Genomic DNA, 12,156 nt, shown 5'->3' with positions numbered 1-12,156 from the left:
AGCCGAGGCCGAGGTGACTAAATGACAACTTTTTAACAAATTAGTGATCTTCTCCGAGATGTCTGACCCGGGTGTCTGAAACGCAGGCTCGTAAGCTGGCCAGTTTGCTGAAGGAGGCGGAGCGGCGGCGAGAAGAGCTGCAGGGCGAACTGGGCGCCCAGCTGGAGGAGGCGAAACGCTCCAAGGCCGACACGGAGGAGCTGCTGCAGCACAACGCGCGCCTGCAGCACGACTCGGAGGAACACCAGGCCCTCAAAGGGAGCTACAACACCCTGCTGAACAGGTGAGATCACAGCTGAGTAGAGATCAACCGATATGTTTTTTTCCAGGGCCGATACAGATTATTTGTAGTCAAGGAGGCCGATAACCGATACTTGGAGCCGATTTTCATTTGCAGTAAAAGTTAGCTAAACCATACGAGTATATGTCAGTAAACAGCTGGACAAGGCTGTAAGTTGTTTTTTAACATTATTTTGTAGGAAACGTCGGACCAATAGCAACATAATCTTTTATGTTGTGGTTAATTTAGCAGCAAAAAACATCAGGGGGTTTCACATTTGCTTTTCAAAATATGGTAAATCTCCTGGGAAAATTGGTAAAAATCTGGGATTGTTAAAATCAACAACAACAAAAAATCATAATTATTATATGGCCTGGACTCCAACAAACGTTCCCTACATCACAATAACTCACCATCCACTTATTCACAATTTTACAGCAGTTTATGGATTTAATACATTGTAGGCTTTCCTTGTGAGGACCCGTGAAATATTGTGAACATTTACCGTGTTTTTCGGACCATAGGGTGCACCGGATTAAAAGGCGAACTGCCGATGAGCGGGTCTATTCAGGTCCTTTTTCATACAAAAGGCGCATTAAATGTGTCTTAGTATGATTTTTTTCTAAATTTAAAACACTATCTTGTGGTCTACATCAGTGATCCCCAACCACCGGTACCAGTCCGTGGATTGATTGGTACCGGGCCGCACAAGAAATAAATTTATTTTTAATTTTTTAATTTTTGTATTTATTTTTATTAAATCAACATAAAAAACACAAGATACACTTACAATTAGTGCACCAACCCCAAAAAACTAATTTACACTCATTCACACTCATTCGCACAAAAGCGTTGTTTCTTTCTGTTATTAATATTTCTGGTTCCTACATTATATATCAATATAGATCAATACAGTCTGCAGGGATACAGTCCGCAAGCACACATGATTGTATTTTTTTATGACAAAAAAAACATCCTGGGACGAGGGAGTACAAAATGACCCTCACTAGACGCCCTGGTATTATGATTACCGTATATTACCAAATAGTAGCCCGGGCGTTTATTTCACAAAATGGGGTCAGACCCCGGGCGGCTATTAGGACATGGGCGGTTATTTGCACAAGGCTTTTATTTATTTTTGCACCAGCCTGCACCAGGAAATTATTTGGTTACAATGGTTACTGTCCAGTATTTTTTTTTCGTACAAAAAACTTTAAATGTAAAAGCTATTGTAAACATACAAACAAAAAAACAATAGACCAACATGAGGTAGGCTATCAAAAGACAAGAGATCAACAAGGCCTCAACATGGCAGTAGTGCAACAATTGTCAAATAGAATACCAATACTAAAATTAAATAAACTTTTTAAATAAAGCAGCTTACAGGGAAAAATAAAATTATGGTACCAAGTACTTAAGTATAAAACCCACCATCAAAACAGAACAATAATTATGTCACTTAAATAAAATAAAGGCTACAGTACTCCAAGTTTTAAATAAAGCAGCATACAGGAAAAATAAAATTATGGTACCAAGTACTCTATAAAACCATCAAAACAATAATACTGCAGCAAACGCAACCCCAGTAGTATTTTATTTTAAATTATGCAAATAACAGCCCATGGGCGGCTATTTGGACATGGGCGGTTATTCACAAAATGGGGTCAAACCCCGGGCGGCTATTAGGACATGGGCGGTTATTTGCACAAGGGCGTTTATTTGGTAATATACGGTATGTATAGTGCTACTGTAAACTATTTGGGCCATGAGAAAAGCAGGGGTTTTACTACTGTTTACTGATTTGAACAACATTAGTATTAGCTGACAACCTGTTCTGCACTGTTAGCCAGGAAAGAGAAGCATGCATTTGGTTAACATTGGTAAATGGTAAATGGTTGTATTTGTATAGCGCTTTTCTACCTTTTTATTTTTTTTAAGGAACTCAAAGCGCTTTGACACTCTTTCCGCATGCACCCATTCACACACTGATGGCGGGATGGTTAACATTGGTTCTTAGTGAACAACACAGAACCAGCCGTGCTGCCCTATTCTGGACAATCTGGAGTTTACTGATCTCACCACTTGCAGCAGACGCCCAGACTGTAGAACAATAGTCCAGATGACACAAGACTAAACTCTTAACAATCTGTCAAAAAAGAGGTCGATCAACAAAAGCAGCACATTTCCTGGAAATATCAAGAGCCCTTCCCATCTTTGTAACTATATCACTGATATGATTTGACCAGGATAGAGTGCAGTCCAGCATCACTCCAAGGAGCTTGGCACTTCTGACCTGTTGAACTGTTGAAATACCTAGCCTCAGATCCAACTTTGGGTCACAAGATAACCCTTGCCTAGTCCCCAATATAATACTTTTGGTTTTTGAGGTGTTAAGGACAAGTCTGTTACATACTGTCCAGTCATGCACAGCTTTTAGTTTTTGTATTGTGTCTTATTTACCTCCAAGCCATTTTATTTGGTACATTATGTAATGATAATTGTGACCAGTAGATGGCATGCACACATAGGAGTTGTACACTGCAGGTTCCCTAGAAATGTGTTCAATAATTAATGCTAGGAATTACTAGCACAAAAAGACCCAAATGTTGACGTTTTAATGAGAATATAGAACTTTACACACGCCGCGGAACAAACTGTCAAAATGTTTTGGTAAGCTGCGAAGCCCCACTTCTTGATGGTTTTCAAAGCATTACGGCTTCCGTAGTCAGGAGACCCGCGGAGTAATACGTACTGTGCGTCAACATACGGGTAATAGTATGGTGTGGTTGTAACCCTCTGGCGCTGTTTTGTACTGTTTTTGTACTTACTTTGATTATTATTTCTCAACTGTTTGTAAATGTTGAAATGTATAAATAAAGGTTTATAAAAAAAATAAAAAATAAATATATATATATAAAAATAAAATAAAAAAAGTATGGTGTGATTGCGTAAAGATGCGTTCCATTTGTACCCGGAAGTCAGAATTTCAACGGGAACGCCCCCAGAGGTCGGATTTCCGGCTCGAGTTCTTGTCAAAGATGGCAGCTCTGGAAGTAAACAATGATATCCGCCTCTATAACACCGTCATTAGCACTGCTAATTAGTTTTTGTCGCAGTAAGTCAGCCGTATATAATATGCTGTTGGACGTTCGTATATGATAACGTTACTGTAGTGTGAACTATATGTATTAGGTGTCGTTTACCGCGCTGTGCGTCGCGAGCAATAGCGTCTGTGTGTCATCCACCGTGTTTGAAGGTTGTGGAAAGAGTGCATATATTCCCGCAATTTGTTCCTATAAAGCGCAAAAATAGCTTTCGTGGATGTGGTCATCTTGATTTCCGACCACGTAACTCGGGCTGTGACGTCATTCCCAGTTCCGACCTCCAACTTCCGATGTAACGCCGCACAAGGAGGCCAAAATGGCACCTGCGAAGAGACTTGCTTACGCGGCGGATTTCAAACTCAGGGCTATCGGTCACGCGGTAGAACACGGGAATAGAGCAGCTGCCAGGAAATTCAACATCAACGAATCCATGGTACGGAACTGGAGGAAGCAGGAATACGACCTGCGCCAAGTAAAACAGACCAAACAGAGTTTCCGCGGGAACAAAGCGAGATGGCCACAGTTGGAAGACAAAGTTGAACAGTGGGTTATTGAACAGAGAGCGGCAGGTTGCAGCGTCTCCACATTCTCTATTCGACTCAAGGCGGCAGCCGTCGCACGTGACATGGACATCAACGACTTCGGAGGAGGTCCATCCTGGTGCTTCCGTTTTATGAAAAGGCGTCGTCTCTCCATCCGCACGACGACCGCCATCTCGCAGCAGCTGCCAAACGATTACGGAGAAAAGCTCGCCATTTTCCGCACCTACTGCCGAAACAAGATCGCTGAAAAGAAGATCCGGCCTGAACACATCACCAACATGGACGAGGTCCCCCTCACCTTCGACTTCCCCGTGGACCGTAGTGTGGAGAGACCGGGGACCAGTACCGCATCTGTACGCAGCACATGGAACGAGAAGTCATCCTTCACTGTAGTTCTGGGTTGCCAGGCTAATGGCCAGAAACTACCACCCATGGTCATTTTCAAGGAGAAGACTTTACCGAAAGAGAAGTTCCCGGCCGGCGTCGTCATCAAGGCTAACACCAAGGGCTGGATGGACGAGGACAAGATGAGTGACTGGCTTACAGAAGTTTACGTCAAGAGACCAGACGGTTTTTTCCACAAATCTCCGTCCTTATTGATCTGCGACTCCATGCGCGCGCATCTCACCGATACTGTCAAAACCCAAATGAAGCAAACCAATTCGGAGCTTGTCATCATTCCGGGTGGATTTACCAAAGAACTCCAACCGCTGGATATTGGCGTCAACAGGGCGTTCAAGGTCAAATTACGAGCCGCGTGGGAGCATTGGATGACAGACGGCGAGCACTCGTTCACCCGGACCGGGAGGCATTGCCGGGCGAGTTACGCCACTATCTGCCAGTGGATCGTGGACGCCTGGGCGAAGGTGTCAGTCTCAAGTGTCGTCCGAGCGTTCACCAGGGCCGGATTAATCGCTGGGCAGCAAACTGACAGCACCGAGACCGACTCGGATGATGACGAGAGGGATGCGGGCATGCTCGATGCCGAAATCGCCCAACTGTTAAACTCGGACACTGAAGATGAAGATTTTGATGGTTTTGTGGATGAAGGATAAACTGAAAAAAGTGAGTGTATTGTTCTGTATTTCATGTGACACAATTGAGAATGTTTAAAGGGAACTGCACTTTTTTTTTTTGGAATCGTTCACATTCATTATGAGAGACAAGAACGCACATCTTTTTTTTTTAGGAGTCTAAAGATGCTTACAAGATGCAGCTAATCGGAGTAACTATTGGAGTCTTCAAAGCCCTAGAAAACAACTTCTAAACCCTTCATCAACATTTTATATACAGTACATGCTGCAAGTATATGCAGTACGGGCCAAAAGTTTGGACACACCTTCTCATTCAATGTATTTTCTTTATTTTCATGACTATTTACATTGTAGATTGTCACTGAAGGCATCAAAACTATGAATGAACACATGTGGAGTTATGTATGTACTTAACAAAAAAAAGGTGAAATAACTGAAAACGTGTTTTATGTTCTAGTTTCTTCAAAATAACCACCCTTTGCTTTGATTGCTTTTTTGCACACTCTTGGCATTCTCTCGATGAGGTTCAAGACTGTTGGAAAACCATTTCAGGTGACTACCTCTTGAAGCTCATCGAGAGAATGCCAAGAGTGTGCAAAGCCGTAATCAGAGCATAGAGTGGCTATTTGTTTTCAGTTATTTAACCTTTTTTTGTTAAGTACATAACCCCACATGTTCATAGTTTTGATGCCTTCAGTGACAATCTACAATGTAAATAGTCATGAAAATAAAGAAAACACATTGAATGAGAAGGTGTGTCCTAACTTTTGGCCTGTACTATATATATATATATATATATATATATATATATTAGTATGTTCAATATTTATCACTTATTTCCTCAGCGAATGTATTTCCGTTTCCATAGCAGCGCACTTCCGACTTCCTGCAACAGATGTGTGTTCCTACCTCCGGAAACAAACGCGAGTGTGTTGTAATCAAGGCAAACTTGGTAACAGACAACAAAGACGACAATTTTTGGGCAAAGGAGGATTCACAACTTTACATTTTTGAAGCTGAATATACGGAGGATGAAGTGCTGCTTATAGAAGCGAGCACAAAGAGAGGCTGAAACATTGGAACAGACCTAAGCTGAGACTGTTGCTGTAAATGTGGACCTCGGAGCCAAGCTATGCCGACATAAATGGCGTGCTTACCCAAAATCAACTGGAAACATCCCCGGGCCAGCTGGACCAAACGAACAACTGTCCATCGAGTGAGTCACTATAATATTGATCATGGTGTATGATTGTTCATTTGTTTTTTCAGCCATTGTGTTGTGCACTGCAAACTCAAACGTGATTAGGGTGCTGACGCAGTAGCTAGCTTACGGCTAATGCCGTAGCATGCCGCCGTAAGGCGATGTGTTACCACGCTTGGTTATTATACACCCTTGTTGGCGGTTTTTGGATGTATTTTCAAAGTAATTTAGAGGTAGAATGGATTGCTCTCGTTAGCTGCCTTACTAGCCACCTAGAATGAGCCGATTATTACAAATTAGAAGGCAAGAAAACCCCTTTTGTCTTTTTGTCTCTCATAATGATTTTGAACGATACTCAAAATTCCAAAAAAGTGCAGTTCCCTTTTGTCGAATAAAGTTTGACTTATCTGACTGCCTCATATGAAATGTATGAAAATAGACACGTTCTTCGACAGTGGGCCTTGTAATATGGTGAATGGTAAATGGGTTGTACTTGTATTGCCCTTTTCTATCTTTTTAAGGAACTCAAAGCGCTTTGACACTATTTTCCACATTCACCATCATAGGTGCGCCTTTATAGTCTGAAAAATGCGGTATTGGCGCAGATAATCGGTCAATCTCGACACGCGAGTGAAGGTAATCAAGAAATTGTTTTCTGTGTGTGTCAGATTTAACGAGAGCGAGCGGCTTCTGAGGGAGCTTCAAGCGTCTCATGCCAGTCTTGCTAAACAACTGGAGACGCAGAAGAAGAACCACAAAGCGCTGCAGCTCCAGCACGACAGGTATGAAGCATATAGCCTCCGTTGTTGGCGTCCAAGGTGGCCTCACTCTGCCTTCTTACCCCTTTGCCAGGACTGCGTCACTGCTGCGGGAGAAGGAGGAGAAAGCCAAGGAGGAGGAGCAGGAGAGGAGGGAGCTGGAGGAGACGTTGGATGTTCTGAGGAAGCAACTCGACGAGACAGAACAGGCAAGGAAGGACGCCAGCATCAAGGTAACATTTTTGTGATAGAAACGACACAGTAGGAGGGGGACAGTACCCCGTAGGGGTGTGGGAAAAAATCGATTTGAATTCGAATCGCGATTCTCTCGTTGTGCGATTCAGAATCGATTCTCTTTTTTTTTAAAAATCGGGGTTTTTTTGGGTATTTTTTAATTAATTTTTTTTTTTTTAAATTAATCAATCCAACAAAATAATACACAGCAATACCATAACAATGCAATCCAATTCCAAAACCAAACCCGACCCAGCAACACTCAGAACTGCAATAAACAGAGCAATTGAGAGGAGACACAAACACCACACAGAACAAACCAAAAGTAGTGAAACAAAAATGAATATTATCAACATCAGTATCAATATTAGTTACAATTTCAACATAGCAGTGATTAAAAATCCCTCATTGACATTATCATTAGACATTTATAAAAATAAAAACAAATGAACAATAGTGTCACAGTGGCTTACACTTGCATCGCATCTCATAAGCTTGACAACACACTGAGTCCAATATTTTCACAAAGATAAAATAAGTCATATTTTTGGTTCATTTAATAGTTAAAACAAATTTACATTATTGCAATCAGTTGATAAAACATTGTCCTTTACAATTATAAAAGCTTTTTACAAAAATCTACTACTCTGCTTGCATGTCAGCAGACTGGGGTAGATCCTGCTGAAATCTATGTATTGAATGAATGGAGAATCGTTTTGAATCAGGAAAAAAATCGTTTTCGAATCGAATCGTGACCCCAAGAATCGATATTGAATCGAATCGTGGGACACCCAAAGATTCACAGCCCTAGTACCCCGTCATCACAGTTTGGCACCGACATCAAAGTTCGGTTCATTTTGGATCTAGTAAGGCAGGGGTGCCCACATGATTGCCGCCTGCGGGATACTTATCAAATTACCAAGTCCAGGTGACCTTTATCTAGGAGGACTTATTTACCCCTCCGCAATGTACATTCAAAGTTGTGGAACTTATCAGCACTACTGTGAATCATGTCTGAATCCAATCCATGAAGTCATCAGAATAAGGTAATACACTTACTGTATTTTCCAGACCATAGGGCGCACTGCCGATGAATGGTCTATTTTGCATCTTTTTTTAATATAAGGCGCATTAAAGGGGTCATATTATTATGATTTTTTTCTAAAAGTAAAAGACTTCCTTGTGTACATAACATGTAATGGTGGTTCTTTGGTCAAAATGTTGCATAGTCATAGATGATGTTTTACACATCATCTTCAAGTCGCTTTTTGACAGTCGCTTCAGGATGCACCGTTTTTGTGGGCGGTCTTATTTACGTGGCTCACCTTCGACAGCGTCTTCTCCCCGTCATCTTTGTTGTAGCGGTGTAGCGTGCAAGGACGGGAGTGGAAGAAGTGTCAAAAGATGGAGCTAACTGTTTTAATGACATTCAGACTTTACTTCAATCAATAACGGAGCAGCATCTCCTCATCCGCCGGAAATGTGTCCCGTGAAAAAACATCCGACCGGAACCCTAATAACTATAGTTCCTTGAGTGAATAATGTAAACTCACTATAACGGTATGTTTTAGCACTTTCATGGCGAGTTTACTGACTGATATAAGAACTTTACACTACTTTATATTAGAAACGGCAACAGCAGAGGATGAATGTCCCATAACAAGAAGACAGAGAAAATCTGGATTGTTACATTCTTGCCTTGATTTTTAAAGATGTTGTTGGTAACTGGGACACATTTTCTGGGCGCACATAAATATGCTGAAATAATTTGTATCCCCTTTTAACTTAATGAAATGAGTCCAAATTCACACGTTTTGTTGTAGATATTACATATGTGCAGAATAAACCACGTTAGTCCATCAGTTGAGGAAATTAGAAAATTACCCTAATAACATCTTGTAATTTGATTTTGATATCCAATATAATCTTCTGGTAGATCAGGGGTGCTCACACTTTTTCTGCAGGCGAGCTACTTTTCAATTGACCAAGTGGAGGGGATCCACCTCATTCATATATATCATTTATATTTATTTATTTATGAAAGAGACATTTTTGTTAACAAGTTAAATGTGTTTAATGATAATACAAGCATGTTATAGATTCCTTTCTTTCATGAAGACAAGAATATACACTACCGTTCAAAAGTTTGGGGTCACCCAAACAATTTTGTGGAATAGCCTTCATTTCTAAGAACAAGAATAGACTGTCGAGTTTCAGATGAAAGTTCTCTTTTTCTGGCCATTTTGAGCGTTTAATTGACCCCACAAATGTGATGCTCCAGAAACTCAATCTGCTCAAAGGAAGGTCAGTTTTGTAGCTTCTGTAACGAGCTAAACTGTTTTCAGATGTGTGAACATGATTGCACAAGGGTTTTCTAATCATCAATTAGCCTTCTGAGCCAATGAGCAAACACATTGTACCATTAGAACACTGGAGTGATAGTTGCTGGAAATGGGCCTCTATACACCTATGTAGATATTGCACCAAAAACCAGACATTTGCAGCTATAATAGTCATTTACCACATTAGCAATGTATAGAGTGTATTTCTTTAAAGTTAAGACTAGTTTAAAGTTATCTTCATTGAAAAGTACAGTGCTTTTCCTTCAAAAATAAGGACATTTCAATGTGACCCCAAACTTTTGAACGGTAGTGTAAGTTGGTGTATTAGCTGATGAGTTGCATTGACTGGAATCAGACAGTGGTGCTGATAACGTCCACATTTTCAAATGGAGGAGAAATAAAGTCCTCCTTTCTGTCCAATACCACATGAAAGTGGTTGCTATTTGGCATCTTATTTGTCCAGCGTCCATACTCCTTTTTATACACTTTACAAGAAATATATTGGCGTCAACCTCCGTAGCTTGCTAGCTTGTGCACGCCAGCTTTCTGAGACTCTTATTTTGTTAGCGCAGGCAGGATGAAGCAACGCTTTTATTGTGAAGATAAGAACTATGCAGTCGGTCTTCAGAGTTTTGACGGCAGGTACGGCGCGAGAGTCTGTTTAAATAAAAAGTGTTTCTCGCCTTACTGTCGGTCATTTTTTCTTAATAATGAGCTGACCGCAGCCAGAGTCATCTCACAAGACACTGAAGTGTCGTGAATGTCAATCAAGTGACGAAAGTGACGTCTTGGTGAAGATCGCTAATTTTTAGGTGTTCTTTTTTAATGCCTGGCTGGCGATCGACTGACACACCCTCCACCATCGACCGCTAGCTCGCGGTTGATGTAATAGGCACCCATGTGGTACATAAAAAATTAACACCAATGGGAGCATTTTAAAACTGCCAGACTCAATTGCACCTGTTTGACTGATGAACATGATCACATCAGTCATTCAGAAAGTATAAATAACCATAATTGAAGATAGAATACTATTAACCGCAACATGTAAGTGTAAAAAAAACCCCAACATATTATGATTTGTACATTTTCAGAATGTGCTTGCTGTATTTTGAAAACAATTTATTTTTTAGTTATCATGCCATGGTTTTACCAGTCCGGCCCACGTGGGAATATATTTAGGGTTCGCATGTACCCTGTACAAAGGAACCTATTGTTACTGTAAGGTTTATTATTCCGCAGCTTTGCGCACTACTTTGCCCCCCTTAACATGCTTCAAAACTCACCAAATTTTACACACACATAGAAAAACGTGCCCCAGAGAGTTTAGTAAAAAAACCTAACCCCAAAAATCAAAATTGCGCTCTAGCGCCCCCTAGGAAGTAAACTGTGTCTAACTCCCACTAGGAAGGTCGTACAGACATCAAACAAAAACCTCTATGTAGGTCTGACTTAGACCTACATTTCATAATTTCACATCCTCGGGCAAAAACCAACAGGAAGTTGGCAATTTCCCCTTCAACACAAAAAATGACTAAAAACACTAATTTTTGCCTCTTTGAGTTGTAATTTGACCCCCTTAAAATACTTCAAAACTCACCAAACTTCTCACACACATCGGGACTGGTGGAAATTGCGATGTAAAAAAAAACCGAACCCCAAAACTCAAAATTTCGCTCTAGCGCAATTTTTGAATAAAACAGAGAAAAAACTGCTTCTCAGAGGAAAACACAGACAAAACTGCTTGTAACTTCCGGTAGGAACGTCTTAGAGACATGAAACAAAAACCTCTACATAGGTCTTACTTAGACCTACATTTCATGGATTGACATCCTTCAGCAAAAATCAACAGGAAGTTTGATAATCCCCCTTTCAAAACAACATTTTTGTAAAAAGCGGTCACCAAACATCAGACATTATCTCCTCTGAGCGCGTTTGTCGTTTCGGCTTCAAACTACTACAGGAGAGAGATTGAACCCTTCTGATTAAAAGTTGACGAAAGCGTTTTGATACGTGCTACTTTTTTGATTTTACGAGCCTTCAAAGAACCACTGCTCTGATGCTGCTATGCTGCCTATAATGACAACGTGAAATGGAATTATTTCTTTTTTGTCCTCAAAATTCTACACACAATACCCTATAATGACAATGTGAAATGGAATTGTTTCTTTTTTGTCCTCAAAATTCTACACACAATACCCTATAATGACAATGTGAAATGGAATTAGGACTAGCACCAGCCAAAGATGCGGACCCGACCAACGCTGCTTGCAGCTTTAATTTTTTTTGTATTTAGCCCCTGAGCTACAATGAGTTTGACACCCCTGTTGTAGACCACATTGGTCTGACACAAGAAAGGCCCTTTGGTTTTTTGTCTTTCACACTTTGCCACCTTGTGTCCCCTCAGAATGGTCAGCTGGAGGGCAAACTGAAGCAGAGGGAGGACGAGCTGAAGAAGCACTCCAGCATGATCGCCATGATCCACAGTCTGAGCAGCGGCAAGCTAAAGAGTGAGGTCAACCTCTCGCTGTGAGACGCGCAGCACGACGAAAAACGTTGTTTGATGATTTAAAAATATCTATTTTGTATGTAATGAATTCAAATGTTGTATCTTTTTGGGTCAATAAATGTTGATAAATGTGCCGTTTTATCAAAGAGGTG

At 40.9% G+C, this 12,156-nt stretch overlaps 1 protein-coding gene across 1 annotated transcript in view; it reads left to right on the top strand.

The window, feature by feature from the left end:
* Window positions 1–12,134, top strand: part of cip2a (cellular inhibitor of PP2A) — a 44,535-nt gene extending 32,401 nt beyond the window's left edge. Inside the window, 5 exon segments of the mRNA XM_062020736.1 lie at window positions 1–13; window positions 87–283; window positions 6,830–6,943; window positions 7,014–7,152; window positions 11,903–12,134. The exon segment at window positions 1–13 is cut by the window's left edge and continues 98 nt beyond it. Of these exon segments, the coding sequence (XP_061876720.1) occupies window positions 1–13; window positions 87–283; window positions 6,830–6,943; window positions 7,014–7,152; window positions 11,903–12,028 (589 nt within the window). The 3' untranslated portion in view covers window positions 12,029–12,134.
* The last annotated feature ends 22 nt before the right edge of the window (window positions 12,135–12,156 follow it).

This window comes from Entelurus aequoreus, linkage group LG15 (assembly GCF_033978785.1).
Source record: "Entelurus aequoreus isolate RoL-2023_Sb linkage group LG15, RoL_Eaeq_v1.1, whole genome shotgun sequence".
NCBI classification, from domain to species: Eukaryota; Metazoa; Chordata; class Actinopteri; order Syngnathiformes; family Syngnathidae; genus Entelurus; species Entelurus aequoreus.
This window is presented reverse-complemented; position numbering and strand designations above follow the sequence as displayed.